This window comes from Mauremys reevesii, linkage group 15, assembly GCF_016161935.1.
Source record: "Mauremys reevesii isolate NIE-2019 linkage group 15, ASM1616193v1, whole genome shotgun sequence".
NCBI lineage: Eukaryota > Metazoa > Chordata > Testudines > Geoemydidae > Mauremys > Mauremys reevesii.
In genome coordinates this window covers 3363344-3382046 of record NC_052637.1, presented here as the reverse complement: position 1 = coordinate 3382046, position 18703 = coordinate 3363344, and the positions used below count along the sequence as shown (strand labels likewise).

The following is an 18703-nucleotide window of genomic DNA, read 5'->3' as shown; positions in this document are numbered from 1 at the left end:
GGAAAGGACTAGAGGGGTGTGGCCAGGATGAAGCTGCATCTCTTATATTCTGCACCTTGGCAAAGCCCCTTAGGACCATTAAAGCAGCAATGTGGCTCTGGTTGGAGCTCAGGACTTGCCTGGCTGCTGCTAAGGTCTGCACTGGCCCTTGCAGCCACTGAATAGGGGCCTACTGAACCACCCCTCTCTCTGCCTCAGTTTCCCCATCTATAAAATGCCTGTGTGTCTCTTCGCATTACAGTCTATGGAGGACGAGGGCCTCATGGTGCTGAGCTCTGAGCAGACACTGAGCAAGTAGACCCAGAAAGCGAATGAGTCAGTGTCCTGATCCTGAAAAGTCTCAATTTAGTGAGAAAGGGGCAAAGCACAAAAATGCCACCCCAGCTGTCTGACTGAATGTCTCTCAGTAACCAGCTGCACACAGTACATCTGACAGCCAGGGGAGAGAAATGACAGGTACGATATGCACCATTCCAGTCTTTTTCCTTCCTGTAACCCTGTACCAAAGCACTGAATCTGCTCTGCTCTGCAATGCTGAGTGAAGACCCAGGTACCTGAGGAAGCAGCAGGGGAAAGGTGTTTGAATGATGCCTGCAAATTTCAAGCCCTAAGGAGACCAGCAAAAGATCAGCACTTCCCTCCGCTGAGCTGCAACGTCTATTAACCACGTTGTTAAACTGCTGCAATGCTGGACCCGGGTAACTAGCTGCATCCGCAGCAGCATCTCTGCCCAGCACGGCTCCCCCACCACAGCTGAATTCCCTCTCCTTGTCCCTGATGGCGGCTTCCCAGACTGCCCCAGGCCTCCTCAGTCTGTCCCCACATTCCCTCCTGCAGCCGCAACGGGCAAGTGGCCTGAGAGGTCTCTGTTTATCCCACACCAGGTACCCTGCAGCCCCTAGTGCGAGCTCCCCGCACACCCGCTGCCCTCGGCCTTTGAGCCCCAGCCCTCACCTGGGGGACAGGAGCTTGGTCTCCCTGCAGTCCCTGGTCTCTCTGCCGGGACTGACAAACAGGGAGAAAATGGGGGCAGGGCCTTGCTGGGAGTGGTTGTGTTACAGGGTCACCTGCCCCACTAGGGCCTAGGCTGAGCTCCCAGCACATTCCACAGGCCCCTGAGCCGCCATCAGATGGACTTTCAGCCTCCGTCCCTGTGGTGGTGGGGGAGGCTCTGGGTTACTGCCCTGGGGGAGCTGCTGGGGGAGGGAGGAGATTTACCTGCTCACAGACAATTTTAACAGTTCTAAAGCTTCAACTTTTTGAATCTCAGTGTCCAGTGTCATTAAATAGTTCTGGTTTGACCAAAGTATTGTCTGATCCCCCCATAATTTCCCACAACTGTGAAAATTTTAATTGGAATGAAATGCTTAAAACCCAGATTGTTGTGCAGCTGTGAAAGTTTAAATCAATAAATAAAAAAATTGCTTAAAATAAACATCATCTGTCAAAATTATATAGTATAGAAAAAAATTCTGCCCAGCCTGACTATCACTCCTGACACACAGCTCCTGCTCCTGCAGGCTCATCCTCACAGGGGGATGCCTCAGTGACCTTCTACACCCGCACAGGGGCTGATTGCAGGACCGAAGCCCTAGTGATACCTTTTTTCAGTAAAGCCTCCAGGGGTGAAATTGGCTGGGTCCTTCCTGCTCTGCAAACAGCCTGAGTCATTTTCAGGCGAGGAAACACCCCCTTGCTGCTGCAGGCGGGGCAGAGTGTGAATTCAGGAAATTGAAACAAAGACTGTTACAAACTGCCCAGAGGGAGCCATGGCTGCAGAGAACCCCGTGGAAAGTCTCCAGGAGGAAGCGACATGTCCCGTCTGTCTGGAGTATTTCACAGAACCTGTCAGTCTGGATTGTGGGCACAATTTCTGCCGAGCCTGCATCAGCCAGTGCTGGGAGGGATCCGATACAGCCGCCTCCTGCCCTCAGTGCAGAGAAACTGTGCAACAGGGAAACCTCAGGCCCAACAGGCAGCTGGCAAATGTCGTAGAAATCGCCAAGCGACTGAGCTTACAGGCAGCAAAGAGAGCAGGAGGGGATGGGGTGTGTGGGGAACACCAGGAGGCTCTGAAACTGTTCTGTGAGGAAGATCAAACCCCCATCTGTGTGATCTGCAGAGAGTCCCGGGCTCACCCTGCTCACACAGTGGTCCCCATCCAGGAGGCTGCCCAGGAGTACAAGGTAGGGAATTGCTGTCAGATTTAATGGGTTAACTTTGGGGTTTTAATTACAGGCTAATTTCACTGAAAGTTACCTGGCACATATGTTACTCATCATTCAGCCTGTAAAGTCTTCATTGTGTGAGGAGATGCTATAACAAAATTAATGGCCTGGCAATGTGGCAAGAGAGGCAAAATATCAAATCTTGAAAGCAGGATCTACACCCCCAGCCCGAAGCACCGCTAACTCCATACCCCCCATCTCTCCATTACTTGCTCTCCCCCACCCTCACTCACGTTCACCGGTCTGTGGCAGGAGGTTGGGATTCAGGTGGGGGTGCGGGCTCTGGGCTGGGGCTGAGGGGTTTACAGTCGGGGAGGGGGCTCTGGGCTGAGCCTGGGGCAGGCGGTTGGGGTGCAGGAGGGGGCTCCAGGCTGGGGCAGGGGGTAGGGGTGCAGGTGTGGGCACAGAGTGCTGGCTCTGGGAGGAGGGTCAGGGCTAGGGCAGGGTGTTAGGGTGCAGGAGGGAGTATGGGAAGCTGGCTCCAGCTGGGCAGCACTGACTTACCTCAAGCAGCTCCTGGTCAGTAGAGGAGCGGGGCTAAGGGCGGCCCTCTGTTCTTTGCAGAGTTCCCAACCCTGCGCCACTCCTGGAAGGGGCCAATGTGCCCCTGTGGCCCCTGGAGGGGAGCATGTGGCTACGCACGCTGCCCCTCTCTGCAGGAACCACTCCCGCAGCTCCCATTTGCCACAGTTCCCCATTTCCGGCCAATGGGAGCTGTGGGGGGTGCTGCTTGCAGGCAGGAACTATGTGAAGAGAACCCTGCCCTCACCCCAGGCTGCAGGGGCAGGCTGGCCCGTTCTGGGAGTGCTGCACAGCTGCCAGAGATTGCGATCGACTGGGAGAATCTCCAGGATCAACTAGTTGATCACAATCGACTGGTAGGTTACCACTGGTCTAGCTAGACAAAAGGTGGGAAGGGAAACTGAGGCACAAAGCAGGACAGCGAGTTGCACATTGTCACCGAGCATGTCAGTAACAGAGCTTAGCATAGAACCCAGATCTCCCCAGACCCAGTCCAAGACCCAAACCACTTTGCCATGCTGCCATCTTAGCATCAGCCCCACCCAGTGATGAAGAGTCTCCATTAGGAGGGAGAGACGCCTTGATAAAGGTCCCAGGCCCACCAGGGAGAGGAGGTTTCTCACTGGGATTCTGAACTCCTGTGCTGCTCCACGAGGGATTTAACTCAGATGCTGCCGGCCTGCACTAGAGGAGATCACTGGGTTAAATGCTGTGTGGGACTCCGAGCACCTTCAGTCCGCACACAAAAGGGCTCCAGACAGCGCTGGTCCATGCCAAGTACCACTGGGATTTCACTGGAATGTAGCAAAACCAACCCCAGGCTGGAGCTGACCGGTGCCAGTCTGACCTGCTCTGTTGTGTACGTGGGCAAGGACCAGCCAGAGCCGTTCCATTAGTCCCACCAGGCAGCCTTTATAAATCTCCCAGAATGCACTGCTTTCGGGATCTTTACCAGGGAATGGGACCGTGGGGTACCTGCCCAGGGGGCATTGCCATGGAGAGGGGTTAGGACAGCACTGGGGCAACCCCCAACCCGTTCTTTATACAAATCTGCATCATGTCTAATTAGGGTGGTCACTGAGGCATCCCCAGAACATCGGCTATACCCACGCCTGCCTTCATGGGCCCGTCCTCACCAGTATCAGTCACCCTGCGTGGACCCCACCACCAGTTTTTTCCAGCGTGCCACCCGCCTGCATCATTCTGCATGAAGGTGCCACCCCAGCCCTGCCCCCACCCTCACGGGTGTCCTCCTGCAGCCTGAGTCTCCTCCTCTCCCTTTTGCACCAGACAAAGCCAAATCCAGTGCTGGGTCCCAACCGGACAGGGACAGTGCTCCACAAAACTGGACTGTGCAGCTTCAAACCAGACGAATGGCCTCCCGACATCTCACGAGTTTTGCCCTGGTGCTTAGACCAGCTCTGCCCAACCAGTGCAGCCCCAGGGCTTCAGGGCTGAAATCCCAGCCCATATTTAAACCCTGGTGGCTTCTGAGATTTGTATCACTTTGTTAAACCTTCAAAAAACAGGTTTATTGATTCACCCCCATGTGACTGCAGTGCCCTGTTATGCTCTGTACCACTAATCAATTCACAAATACCAGTAAAGCTTGGGTATAACTGAGATCTCTTGCTAATTACTAAACACTGAACCAGAATTGGTAACGAGTCTGAATGTGACACGCTCCTAGTTTCCATTAAAGAGGTTTCATCTCCTTGGTGGTCCTGATGTCACAATGTGATTAGAACCACAGTCATCTTGGGTTTTCGGTGGAAAAACACTTACTTCCAAGCACCTCTCAACTATCCAGATGAAACCTCCCAAATCATTTCTGTTTCTTCAGGAAAGAATCCAGGCCCATTTGAAGACTCTGAGGGAAGAGAGAGAAAAGCTGCTGGGATTGAAAGCGACTGGAGAGAGGAATTGCCGGGAATATCTGGTAGGTGCCTGTTGTTATGAACAGCAGAGACTGATAGTGGGAGGTCTGTTTGGAGGCAGGCTCCTGTGTGGCCTTGGTGAACAGGGGCTTATGTGTGTGTTTCTCCATGATCATGGATTTCTGGTTTGATTCATGCATAGACAAGCCCTAAGCTTTCATTTCAGTTAATGAGTTAATGTCTAGCCTTTGTGGCTTACTCAGAAATCTCCCCAAGTGAACTGAATGTCCCTGTGAAGTGCTTGTCCACTGGGCCTAGACATTTTGTGCATTTTAAAAACATTTGTTTCTTTTAACTGCCCTGACGTCTCTGTTAGTGTAGTGCTGAGTCCTGCCTCCTGCTGCTCTGGGTCTGAATTTCCACAGACCATAAATAACAGAAGATGCTGACCATGACTGATAGAGAAACATCCCTTTCACAGGGATACAGGGGCCAAAGGGGAAGGTGTGAGAGAATCCCCTGCCTAGTACCCACAGGGTAGAGTCAAATGTCAGAAATCTTAGGATTTTCAAAGAAAATCGCCCTCCTGCACACTCAGCTCTCCATAAAAAGACCCTGGGCTCCATCCATGTCCCTGACCATCCCTTGCCCTATTTTCATACAGAAACAAACACAAACCGAGAGGCAGAAGATTGTGTCTGAATTTCAGCAATTGCAGCAGTTCCTGGAGGAACAAGAGCGACTCCTGCTGGCCCAGCTGGAGAAGCTGGATGAGGAGATTGTGAGGATCCAGAATGAAAATGTCAGTAAACTCTCTGAGCAGATTTCCCATCTCAGTGAGCTGATCCGTGAGCTGGAGGGGAAGTGTCAGAAGCCAGCGAGTGAATTCCTACAGGTGAGACTGAGGCCTGGTCTACACTAGGCGTTTAAATCGGTTTTACGAGTGTAAAACCGATTTAACGCCACAACCGTCCACACTAGGAGGCACCTTATATCGATTTTAATGGCTCTTTAAATCGGTTTCTGTACTCCTGCCCGACGAGAGGAGTAGCGCTAATATCGGTATTAACATATCGGAATAGGGTTAGTGTGGCCGCAATCGACGGTATTGGCCTCCGGGAGCTATCCCACAGTGCACCACTGACCGCTCTGGACAGCATTCTCAACTCGGATGCACTGGCCAGGTAGACAGGAAAAGCCCCGGGAACTTTTGAAATTCATTTCCTGCTTCGACAGCGTGGAGAGCTCATCATCACAGGTGACCACGCACAGCTCATCAGCACAGTTAACAATGCAGTCTCCTGAGAATCGAAAAAGAGCCCCAGCATGGACCGCTCGGGAGGTAATGGATCTGATCGCTATATGGGGAGATGATTCAGTGCTAACAGAACTGCGTTCCAAAAGACGAAATGAAAAAGTATTTGAAAGAATTTCTAAGGCTATGACTGCTAAAGGCCACAGCAGGGACTCCGTGCAGTGCAGAGTGAAAGTTAAGGAGCTCAGACAAGCCTACCAGAAAACCAAAGAAGCAAACGGAAGGTCCGGTGCAGGTCGAAAAACATGCCGCTTCTATGCTGAGCTGCATGCAATTTTAGGGGGCTGCGCCACAAGTACCCCACCCCTGACTGTGGATTCCGAGGTGGGGGTTGTAATCTCTGCCATGTCTGAGGATTATGCAGACGGGGAAGATGAAGAGGAAGAAGAAGAGGAAGACCTCGCAGAGAGCACACAGCACTCCGTGACCCCCAGCAGCCAGGAGCTTTTTATCACCCTGACGGAATTACCCTGCTCCCAGCCCTCGCAAGCAACTATTGCAGAGAATGACGCCCTGGAAGGGAGCTCTGGTGAGTGTACCTTTGCAAATAGCAAACAGTGTTTTTTAAGCAAGCCTTTTTTAATGATTGATTTGCCCTGAGGACTTGGGATGCATTCGCAGACAGTATAGTTACTTAGAAAAGTTTGTTAACATGTCCGGGATTGAGAGGAAATCCTCCAGGGACATCTCGATGAAGCGCTCCTGTAGGTACTCCAGAAGCCTTTGCAGAAGGTTTCTGGGCAAGGCATCCTTGTTCTGCCCACCGTGGTAGGACACTTTACCATGCCATGCATGTAGCAAGTAATCAGGTATCATTGCGTGGCAAAGCATCGCAGCGTATGGTCCCGGGACTGCTGGCATTCAAGAAGCATCCGCTCTTTATCTTGTTCTGTTATCCTCAGCAAAGTGATATCGTTCAGGATAACCTGGTTAAAAATCAGGAATTTAAGTAAGGGGGGTGGCCATTTTTCTACTGGGTTCGTGGAATGCAGCAGCTTAAAAACACTTTCCTGCACGTAGCGGCGGGGGAGGGGAGGGTGAAATGCCGATGATCTTTTCTGTTTGGTCACCGGCGAGGCGAGCTTCCCAAGCTACCGGACAAGCAGTGGGTGGGGAGGGGGAAGGTTGTTGATTAGCAGGAGCTAGCGTGGTATTAGCCATGCGTTGGGGAGGGTAAATCACTGAGACAGTGGCTTACCATGGCCGCATGCAAGCTGAATCCTGATGCCTGGACCTGTGTCTGTGAGATCTGTAACCCCAGAGATGCAAGCAGTCACTATTAAGATGAAAAATGCGACCTTGTAGGGAAATCACATGTGCTATGTAAGGTGAATAGTGCTTTTCACTGTGAAAGAGTATAACCATTGTTCTGTAAAATGTATCTTTCTAAATATTTATCTCCCTCATGCAGCTGCAAATTTTTCAAGCGTCCCTCCTCCATCCCAAAGGCTAGCACAGATAAGGCGGAGGAAAAAGAAGACGCGAGATGAGATGTTCTCAGATATTATGGAAGTTACACGCAATGAAAGAGCTCATCTGAATGAGTGGAAGGACGTGGTTTCAAATTACAGGAAAGAGGCCAGTGAACGTGAGGACAGGAGGGATGAACGTGAGGACAGGAGGGACAACCGAGATGAGAGGTGGCGGCAGGAAGACCGGCAGGAAAATCAGCGGTGGCGGCAGGAAGATCAGCGGTGGCGGGATGCAACTCTGGGGCTGCTGCGTGATCAAACTGACATGCTCCAGCGTCTTGTGGAGCTTCAGGAACGGCAGCAGGATCACAGAGTGCCGCTGCAGCCCCTGTATAACCACCCTCCCCCCTCACCATGTTCCTTAGCCTCCTCACCCAGACGTGTAAGAACGCGTGGGGGGAGGCTCCGTGCACCCGCCCACTCCACCCCCGTGGACAGCCCAACCCGAAGGATGCCGTTACTCTGAATTTTTTTAATGGCCTTCTCCATCCCTCCTTTCCTCCTCCCAAAGCACACCCTTACTTCTCTCCTCTTGTTATAATGAAAAAATAAAGAATTAATGCTTTTTAAATGAGAGTGACTTTATTTGCATAAGTAAGCTGTACTCGAAGGGGGAGGGGGAGTTGCTTACAGGGACTGAGTCAATCAAGGGGGTTGGGTGTTCATCAACAAACACAGCAGTCACACTGTACCCTGGCCATTGATGAAGCTCGTTTTCAAAGCTTCTCTGATGCGCACCGCTTCCTGGTGTGCTCTTCTAATCTCCCTGGTGTCTGGCTGCGCGTAATCAGCGGCCAGGTGATTTGCCTCAGCCTCCCACCCCGCCATAAAGGTCTCCCCCTTACTCTCACAGAGATTGTGGAGAATACAGCAAGCAGCAATAACATAGGGGACATTGGTTTGGCTGAGGTCTGAGCGAGTCAGTAATGTGCGCCAGCGAGCCTTTAAACGGCCAAATGCACATTCCACCACCATTCTGCACTTGCTCAGCCTGTAATTGAACAGATCCTGACCACTGTCCAGGCTGCCTGTGTATGGCTTCATGAGCCATGGCATCAAGGGGTAGGCTGGGTCCCCCAGGATAACGACAGGCATTTCAACATCCCCAACTGTTATTTTCTGGTCTGGGAAGTAAGTCCCTTGCTGCAGCCGTTTAAACAGAGTAGTGCTTCTGAATACGCGAGCATCATGAACCCTCCCTGGCCATCCCACGTGGATGTTTGTGAAACGGCCCTTGTGATCCACCAGTGCTTGCAGCACCATTGAAAAGTACCCCTTCCGGTTTACGTACTGGGTGCCCTGGTGCTGCGGTGCCAAGATAGGGATATGGGTTCCATCTATCGCCCCCCCACAGTTAGGGAATCCCATTGCAGCAAAGCCATCCACTATGGCCTGCACGTTTCCCAGAGTCACAACCTTTCGTAGCAGCAGCTTAGTGATTGCTTTGGCTACTTGCATCACAGCAGCCCCCACAGTAGATTTTCCAACTCCAAATTGATTCCCGACTGACCGGTAGCTGTCTGGTGTTGCAAGCTTCCACAGGGCTATCGCCACTCGCTTCTCTACTGTGAGGGCTGCTCTCATCTTGGTATTATGGCGTTTCAGGGCAGGGGCAAGCAAGTCACAAAGTTCCATGAAAGTGCCCTTACGCATGCGAAAGTTTCGCAGCCACTGGGAATCGTCCCACACCTGCAACACAATGCGGTCCCACCAGTCAGTGCTTGTTTCCCGTTCCCAAATTCGGCGTTCAATGGATAGAATCTGCCCCATTACCATCAGGATCTCCAAAGCGCCGGGCCCGCGGTTTGAGATAATTCTGTGTCCACGTCCTCATCACTGTCATCGCCGCTGCCGTATCCGCCTCTTACTCGCCTCGGTTCAAGGTCCTGGTTCAGCATATACTGCACGAGAGTGCGCGAGGTGTTTAAAACATCCACGATTGCGGTATGGAGCTGAGCAGGGTCCATGCTTGCTGTGCTATGGCGTCTGCACGGTTCACCAAGCAAAAAGGGCGCGAAACGGTTGTCTGCCGCTGTCAGGGAGGGAGGGAGGGGTGAGGCTGTACCCAGAACCACCCGCGAAAATGATTTTTGCCCCATCAGGCACTGGGATCTCAACCCGGAAATGCCAAGGGGCGGGGGAGGCTGCGGGAACTATGGGATAGCTACGGAGTAGCTACCCACAGTGCAATGCTCCAGAAATCGACGCTAGCCTCGGACCGTGGACGCACACCACCGATTTAATGTGTTTAGTGTGGCCACGCACACTCGATTTTATAAAATCTGTTTTACAAAACCGGTTTATGCAAATTCGGAATAGTCCCGTAGTGTAGACGTACCCTGAATGAGAAACATAGGTGGGTGCTCCAGGACAGCCAGCTCTCCCCCTCAGTGCTACACACCGTCAGCCCTGTCGATCAATTCCTCCCCCTTCTTCCAGCACCATCTGCCTGCTGCAATCAGCTGTTCCACTGTGTGCAGGAGATGCTGGGAGGGAGGGGGTGGAGCGGGGAGGGATTGTGCTCATGTTAGGATTCCCTCCCCACTTTGAACTCTGGGGGACAGATGTGGGGACCCACATGAAAGACCCCCTAATCTTATATTCCATTAGCTTAGGTTAAAAACTTCCCCAAGGCACAAATTCCTTTCCTTGTCCTTGGATGGTATTGCTACCACCACCAAGTGATTTAAACAAAAATTCAGAGATGGGTCACTTGGAATCCCTTTTCCCCCAAAATATCCCCCCAGGCCCGTTCACCCCCTTTCCTGGGAAGGCTTGAGAATAATATACCAACCAATTGCCTTTAATGTAAGTACATACCAGACCCTTATCTTTAGGACACTAAAATCAATCAGGTTCTTTAAAGAAGAACTTCATTATAAAGAAAAAAGTACAAGATTCACACCTGCAAAATCAGGATGGAAGGTAACTTTACAGGGTAATAAAAAGATTTAATATACAGAGGAATCCCCTCTGGACTCAGCTTCACAGTTCCAAAAACAGGAATAAAACTACCTCTTCGCATAGGGAAAATTCACAAGCTAAAACAAAAAAATAACCTAACGCATGTCCTTGCCTTAGTTAGAATTTTTGTAATCTTAGATGGATCATTTCAGGTAGCTTTTCAGGAGATGTTGTCCCTGCTTGGTCTATCTCTCTATCAGGAGAGGGAACAAACAAACAGAGCCCAAACAAAACCTCCCCCAACCCACCAGATTTGAAAGTATCTTCTTTCCTTATCAGTCCTTCTGGTCAGGAGCCAACCAGGTTGTCTGAGCTTCTTAACTCCTTAGAGGTAAAGCGATTCAGTACAGCTGCAGGGAGGTATTTTATGTTACTCTTTCCTTTATATTTATGGCAGCTCACAAGAGGAGGCGAGGAAGAGACAGGGTGGAGGTTGAGTGGGAGGAGGAAGAGTTGGGTTGGGGTGTGGCATTGGGAAAAGGTTTGGAGTGGAGGTGGGGCATGGGGTTGAGCACCCCCAGGGACAATTGGAAACCAGCACTCATCATTAGAAACATGCCAGACCCCCACAGAGGGAGGAGCGGGCTGCTGAATCATAAACACTGGAGTCCAGAAGTCGGAGATCTCAGTGTAACTCGGCATGTGCACTACTGACATCTGAGTGAGTATTATTCTTAGCAGAGTCACAAAGATATGAAAGATGGAAAAGCCCCATTAGCTCAGGGAATCAATGGCCCTGGGCCCAGGGCAGGGTCTCTTCCCCCATACTTCCTAAATCCCTTCCCTGGAATCCCCTGTGTGTGTGTGTGTGTCAGAGAGGACTGAAATTCTTTTGTCTCTCTCTCCTCTAGGATGTCAGAACCACGTTGAGAAGGTATGTGGCTCCCTCGTACTCCACAATGCTGGGAAAGAGCTTGATGATGAGGGTAGCACCACATCTCCCCAGGGCTCTATAGCAAAATGTGTGGGCAGATCACATGTTGGATACAAATCTCGCTGATCAGCTCCATCCTGGGGTGCTCACTCTTGTACAGAAGACTCTGGAATTCTCCAGTCAGTGGGAAAGACTGACCTCAAATATTCCGTAGAGATGTCACGTTCCTGGGGGACTGGCTGCCTCAGGATTGTAGAGATGGAATATGGGCCTGTCACTGCTGGGTCCTTGTCACTATTCAGCCCAGGGCAGTAGTTTTCAAGAGCCTTTCCCCATCTGAGGGCTGTTTGGAGACCTGTGAGAAATGAGCTGGGGAAGGGGTAGTTGGTGTCTGAGTCTAGTTCCTAGAGGCAGATTTCTACAGCACTTCACCTGGGAACCTCCTGTCCCTCAGAGCATGGAGGCCAAGGAGCGAATTGGCCATGGAGACTCAATTCCCCTTTTGTCCCCAGAGCTGATCTCTCCAGACCAGAGTTGAAGAATATTAATGACCTTTGAAGAGAGGGTTGCTTGGGCCTGGGTTGTGTTGCACCTGCTCTGAGGCTGGGGGAGCTCGAGGAATTCTAACTCCAGGCCCGTTAGAGCAGCGACTCACTAGCCAGAACTTATAATGAGTCACACAGTAAAATATAATCACGTGAAATTGTTTCCCTCCAGGTGTGAGAAGGGGAAGTTCCAGCAGCCAGAGGAGATTTCTCCTGAACTGGAAGAGCGAGTCAGTGGTTTCTCCCAGAAAACAATTGTGCTAATGGAGATTCTGGGGAAGTTCAAAGGTACCTAGAAGGGATTTAGGAATGGAAATTGGGATAAGCCTCTGAGAAGAGAATGGTGCTGATCAATTGGTTCACACTTAGATGATGCTGTTAAATTAAGAAATGACTCAAAGACTTTAAGGCCAGAAGGGACCATCATGATCATCCAGTCTGACCAACTGCACACTGCAGGCCACAGAACCTCACCCACCCACTCCTGCAATTGACCCCTAACTTCTGGCCAAGTTACTGAAGTCCTCAAAACATGCTTTTAAAACTTCAGGTGTAACAGGTTGAGCACTCAGCAGTGCAGCACCTCCTGTTAGTCAGTGCGGGAATTAACTTTCCAGATCCAGAGCGCCCACTGCTGGCCAGTGTCTCTCCTGCCTCAGGCCCCCCCATGTCCCTCCTGGACCCCAGTGCCCCTTACCGTGGGGTTCTGCCCACAGCAGTACCCCCACACTCTGGGTCTCCTCTCCCAGGGGCATCCCAACCCTCTATACCCACCTTGCCTCAGTGGTTACTGCCAGTGATCTAGCCCCCTTTCTCTGGGGCAGCCTGCAGTCCACAATGTCCACTCATCATTAGCAAAGGGGTTGGACCTACTGCCTTTCTAGCCATAGTACCATCCCTGGCCCTTAGCAAGGCCTCAGCCTGGGAACTTGCCAGGCCAGAGCTCCCCAGCACTGCTCTGTCTGAGGTACCCTGTGCTCCCAGGACCAGCTGTGACCTAATTGGGTGTGGCCCCAGCTGTGGCTGCCTCCCCAGTCAGCTGACCTCAGCTGCTATTCACCTTTTACCTCCTTTTATCCCAGGAACAGAGTAACTGCCCCGCTACACAAGTTACAGTCCACCTGCCGCTGGAGGAGGGAGGGCAGGGCCTGAAGTGCCTCCGCACTCAGGTCCACGTCTTCCGCCTCCAGGCACTCCAGAGGCTCCTTTATGGTGCGGGTAGTCTGGCATGGAGAGCCCTAGCGCACACCTTCCTGCGCCGCTTCCGAGGGCTCCGATACGACCGGCAGCTCCTTTATCTCGACCCGAGGGGCCTTCCGCGAGACCTCTCTGGGCTACCGGTCTTCTACCAGGACCTCCTCCGGACCTGGAAGCTGTTCTCTGCGACCAGGTCCGTGGCGGCCACCGAGGGGGCGGATCTCCTCGCGGAGCCCCCGCTACACAACCCCCAGCTCCGTGTGCAGGTGGCGGAGTCCCCCGCGGTGCGCCAGAAGTTGGTCCTGGCGGAAGCTACCAGGGTCGGAGACCTCCTGGACTACGACCGGGGAGACTGGCTGGATCCCCTGACGCTCGCTCGGCGGATGGGGCTCTCCAGACCGTGTACTCCCCGGCGCGTACTTCAGGAGGTGAGGGCCGCTTTGCCGCCCGCTGCTCGGGCCTACCTCGATCGGGTCCTGCGTGAGGGCACGCCCCGCCCACCCCCCTCCCCGGGCCCTCCGGACCTTTTCATCGGGCTCCTGCCCCGTAGACCCGACTGGCCCCCCCGCCCCTTCTCCACAAGCCGGCTGCACGATCTGCAGCCGGTCCGTTTTCAAACCGCACCAAGGAAACAACTCTACGTGCTCGTGCTCCATACCGTTCACTTCCTCACCCTCATGTCCCGCCCCGACACCAAGTGGCGGGACCTCCTGCCACCTCTGGAGGGTGAGGAGCCCCGGTGGGCCAGCCTCTACTCCACCCTGGTCCCGAGGCCCGTCGGGGACATCAGTTGGCAGCTCCTCCATGGGGCCATGAGCACAGGCGTGTACTTGGTGCGGTTTACCCCTGCCCCAGACACCTGCCCCTTCTGTGGCGTGAGGGAGACCCTGGCGCACGTTTACGTAGAGTGCGCCAGGCTGCAGCCCCTATATCGGCTCCTCACCAATATCCTGCTTCGTTTCTGGCTGCACTTTTCCCCCCACCTCCTTCTCCATGCACTCCCTATCCGTGGCCCCACGAAGTCACGGGACCTCCTGGTCAACCTCCTCCTCGCCCTGGCAAAAATGGCCATCTACGTGACCAGGGAGAGGCGGTTGGCCAATGGAGACCCCTGCGACTGTGGGGCTTGTTTCCGATCCTAAGTCCGTTCACATCTCTGGAGGGAGTTCCTCTGGGCGGCATCCACTGGCTCCTTTGATGCCTTCGAGGAGCAGTGGGCGCTGTCCAGGGTTCTCTGCTCGGTGTCCCCGTCAGGCTCCCTTCTTATGACCCTTTGACCACATTCCTGTCCCTGTTCTTTTATTAGTTGTTCCCCGCAATTAGTGGGTTTCTGAGCTGCTGTAGATCCTCCCCTTAGGCTGGGGGGGGGATCCTTTAGCATTGGGCCCAATAGATACACAAGTTACAGAGAATCCACCACTGACCCTAGTTTAAAACTGCAACTGACCTGTGCCCCAGGCTGCAGAGGAAGGAAGGAAAAAAATCCCCCGGCTCTCTGTCAATCTGACTTGGGGGGAAATCCCTTCCCCACCCCAGATATGATGGTCAGTTGAATACCGAGCATTTTGGCAAGACCCAACAGCCAGACACGTGGCAAAGAACTCTCTATAGCTCAGAGCCCTCCCCGTCTACTGCCCCATCACCAGCCATGGGGCACATTTCTCAAAGGCGGATCCAGCCCATCACTGAGCTCTGGTCCCATTTGCAGCTTGTTTGGGCCAAATGGGCTGTACAGAAGGAGAAAGCCCCTCCCCTATGGTGAGGGATCCCTCCAGCCCAGGGGCGTCTGCTGCCTCCTCCCCAGCAGCTGCAGGCACAAGGCGTGTTCCTGAGAGGGCTGGGAATGGTGGGGGTGGTGAGGGCGGGTGGAAGAGGGAGGGGGTGGACGAGGGATAGAGGGACGTGGGCAGTGTAAAGCTGGGCCTCTGACACTCTGCATGCTGGGCAAGAGACACGGGGGCCATTGTCACAGGGATGTAGCTCTGGCTGGCTTCAGAACTTCCTCAGCCTGTGCCAAGGTCTGCACCGGCCCCTGCAGCCACTGAACAGCAGAGTCACAAATGGCCCCTCCCCTCTCCTTTTGCCAGTATAGGGGGGAATTGGACCCTTTGAGCCAATCCTCCCTCACCTCAATTTCCGTCTTGATAAAATAATTTTACTATTATTTCCATTTCTGCCTATGGAGGATGAGGCCCCGTCGTGCTGCTCTCTGTAGAGGTGCTGAGTAAACAGACCCAACAGCTCACAGTTAGAGCCAGAATTTCATAAACTCTGAACATCCCATTAGTATCAAAGGGACCCAAGTGGGTAAAGTTACCTTTATGCCAAAGTCTTTGTTTGATCTGGGTCTAGGTTAGGACAAAAGGCAGTAAGTGAATGAGACAAACCAACTGGATTCTGAAGGGGGGGAGGGGATGAGGAGGGAAAAGTAAATCTCTTACAGATTGTGTGTCCTGGGATAGTTGTGAGGCTGTAGGGCTGCTGGCTCCATGGCTGAGAGATGCCTGATTGAGAGGGGAAAATAGATTTCAGACCTTTTTATATTAAATACCTGAGTGTGTCTCTGGGCCTCTCTGTCTGTTTCTCTGTCATAATTATAAAACAGTTTCAGAGTGGGGATGCACTTATGAATAAGAAAGTCTGAAATCTCACCTCTCTTCTCCTTTCTCCCCCAAGACACTCTGCCGTCTGAACTGGAGAGAAAAAGGGGAGGATCATTTGGCGCACACAGACAGGGTGAGTCTGCAGGTGAAGATTGCCTTTAAATTATGAGAAAATTCCAGAGAAAACGTCTTCATGAGATTGTAGCTAAAGTTACCAACCAAACTGACAGCGACCACACAGCCCTAAAAATAACACATTAAACAGTAAGGAGATCCAGCGCCCCCTTTCCCCTCCCCCCCCCCCACACACTTTTAAAGGTGGGATGACCAGGACACTTTTCAGCATGGGCATAGTTTGCAGGAAGAGGGCCACGTTGCCCCCCACACTGCAAGCCTTGGGCAGGCATGGAGCATTGCAGGCAGTATCTATGCTTTGGGAAGGGCAACTGATCAGCTCCTCTCTGTGTAGTGCAGCCCCTGCCCGCAGCATCAATCTCGCCCTGGTGCTGGCCTCTCAATGGCCCCACCCCTGCTCCTCTTTCCCTGAGGCCCTGGCCAGGCCAGAAGCCAGAACTAAGCCGCCATCCAGGGACTGCACTGGGGAGCCCTGGATCCTCCACCTGCCCAGGGTGGTGCACCCCGGGGAATGGGGACATGGGCTGGGGACTGCTGCCAAAGGCCCATGGACCCATGTCCAGGGCAGGTGGAGTGTCAGGGGCTCTCCATAGCGGGCAAATCTCCCAGCCTGGCCAGGGGGCAGGGCCTCAGTCAGGGCCACGGAGGGGGCGGGGACACAAAAACAGTCCTGACACCACCCTTAGTGCTGAGTTCATGCCCATTCTGATGAACAGAAACACTCTTAACTGAGTCACACGCGAACAGAGCTCCCTGCCACATCCCTCAGCTTCACCCCGGTGCAGGGGGTCCCCCATCGCTCTTCTCCAACATCCTGCCTTTCCTCTAGGCAGGGCTGGGCTCTCTCATTGGAGCTGCTCACTTCTTCCTGGATTTGGGAGATGCTCTTCCTGTGAGACTGTCAGCTCCTCCTTTCTCTCTAGGCTGGAGATGGTGCTACCACACCCAGTGCCACCTCCTACTCTCTGCTCTTAAGTGGCTGTTCCCCATTGCTGCACCTTCCTCTCTGTTCCCTGGCCTGGGAGTGGAGGCTGCATTAGGGCAGGGAGCTTCTGCCACTTCTGGTCTCTCAATAAAAACTTCTGATGCCTTCCTGGCTGTGTCTGTGCTGCTGGGAATGGGGCAACACCAGCAGCGGGATGTGGGAGCTGAAGCCTCTGTGATAAATGAGAAACTAATGAAGTGGGACTTGTTACAAAGACTGAGGAGCTGCAGTGACATCTCTGCTCAGTCTCAGGGCTGGTCTACACTGTGGAGGGGTGCGTCGATCTGAGATACGCAACTTCAGCTACGTGAATAGCGTAGCTGAAGTCGAAGTATCTTTACCTCTCGTCCTCATGGTGCAGGATTGACGTCCGTGGTTCCCCCTGTCGACTGCGCTACCGCCGTTCGTGCTGGTGGAGTTCCGGAGTCAATAGGAGCGCATTCGGGGATCGATATATCGTGTCTCAATCAATCACTACGCGCCGATACAGCGGGTAGTCTAGATGTACCCTCAGCTGTCCAGGACAGAGGCAGTTCCCTAGGATCTGGGACTGTCCCAGCCAGGACGGGGCTGCTGGGGAGTGTGAGAAATTGTCCCAGCCTCCCCCAGGACTGAGCTCTGCCCCTAACGCTCTGATTCTCTCTCCAGTGAATGTGACTCTGGATCCAGACACGGCTCATCCCAAACTCATCCTGTCTGAGGATCGGAAAAGTGTGAGACGGGGAGACACACGGCAGCGACTGCCCAACAACCCTGAGAGATTTGACTATTGGCCCTGTGTGCTGGGCTGTGAGGGATTCACCTCGGGGAGACATTGCTGGGAGGTGGAGGTGGGGGATGGGCAATGCTGGGCTGTGGGGGTGGCCAGAGAGTCTGTGAGGAGGAAGGGAGGGATCAGCCCTGGCCCTGAAGGGGGGATCTGGGCTGTGGAGCAGTGGTGGGGTCAGTTCCGGGCTCTCACCTCCCCTGTGACCCCCCTGCCCCTGAGCCGGGCCCCCAGCAGGATCCGGGTTTGTCTGGACTGTGACCGGGCGCAGGTGACATTTATCGATGCTGCTGACGAGGCCCCGATCTTCACTTTCCCACCGGGCTCCGTCCCTGGGGAGAGAATCCGACCCTGGTTCTGGGTTTGTGACACAGACCCCTGGCTCCGACTGTGTCTCTGAGACAGGCAGCATAGGGGGTAACTGGAAATCAGCCTCTCTAGCCTTATGGACCCAAGTCTCTATGATCTTGGGGAACTCCCATCTACCCAGCCCCTGGCCCCATCATCTCTATGGCCCCTGGATGCACCTCCCCCTCCCTCTCTGCAGCCTCAGGGATGGGGGGAGGAGGGGGCAGAACCCCTGGGGCTACAGGAGGGGCCCTGAGGGGCAGAGGTGGGGGCTGGGCAGGGGGCAGCACTAACAGCCGGGCTGGGCACATACGGAGGTGGGGGTGGCAGGGACACAGCATGAACATAGGCGGCAGGTTTGTATAATTTTTGGTGGGGCCCAAAATGGTGGTGCCCCCCCGCTCCCGCCCTGTAAGCCGATATAAAATGAAGCTACAACGCGTCAGTGCCACAAGATTACAAGGGTCAATTAAAAGTGGAAAGTCAGAAGCAGCACTTGCCTACTTCAATATAGAGTATTATATTTTGTTGCATCTGTTGTGATGAAGTGGGAATGTTCTTAATATTTTCTCTGAATGCTGTGTGGGTGCCTCAGTTTCCCCTGCAAGATGCCAACTGAAGGTGTTGGGGACAAAGAGATCAGGTGGCCTCCTTGTCCAGAAGAGACACAGAGGCCAGAGGAGGGAGTGTCAGTTTGGAGCTGGCTGGGGAAATTGGGAGAGACCCAGAACTTGGTTCTGGGCTCCCCACCCCCCAAGATGGACCTGACAGAGGGGTTCTGTTTTCTGTACCAACAAGCTCTGTTTAAACTGTGTTCCCGTCATCTAATAAACCTTCTGTTTTACTGTCTGGCTGAGAGTCACATCTGACTG

General features: G+C 53.4%; 1 protein-coding gene across 1 annotated transcript in view; it reads left to right on the top strand.

The window, feature by feature from the left end:
• The window catches only part of LOC120383928 (zinc finger protein RFP-like), a 78350-nt gene extending 60346 nt beyond the window's left edge, over nt 1–18004 (top strand). The window contains exons 6-7 of the mRNA XM_039502257.1: nt 15671–15730; nt 17366–18004. Coding sequence (XP_039358191.1) covers nt 15671–15730; nt 17366–17883 — 578 coding nt within the window. The 3' untranslated portion in view covers nt 17884–18004. The remainder of the gene's footprint in view (nt 1–15670; nt 15731–17365) is intronic.
• The last annotated feature ends 699 nt before the right edge of the window (nt 18005–18703 follow it).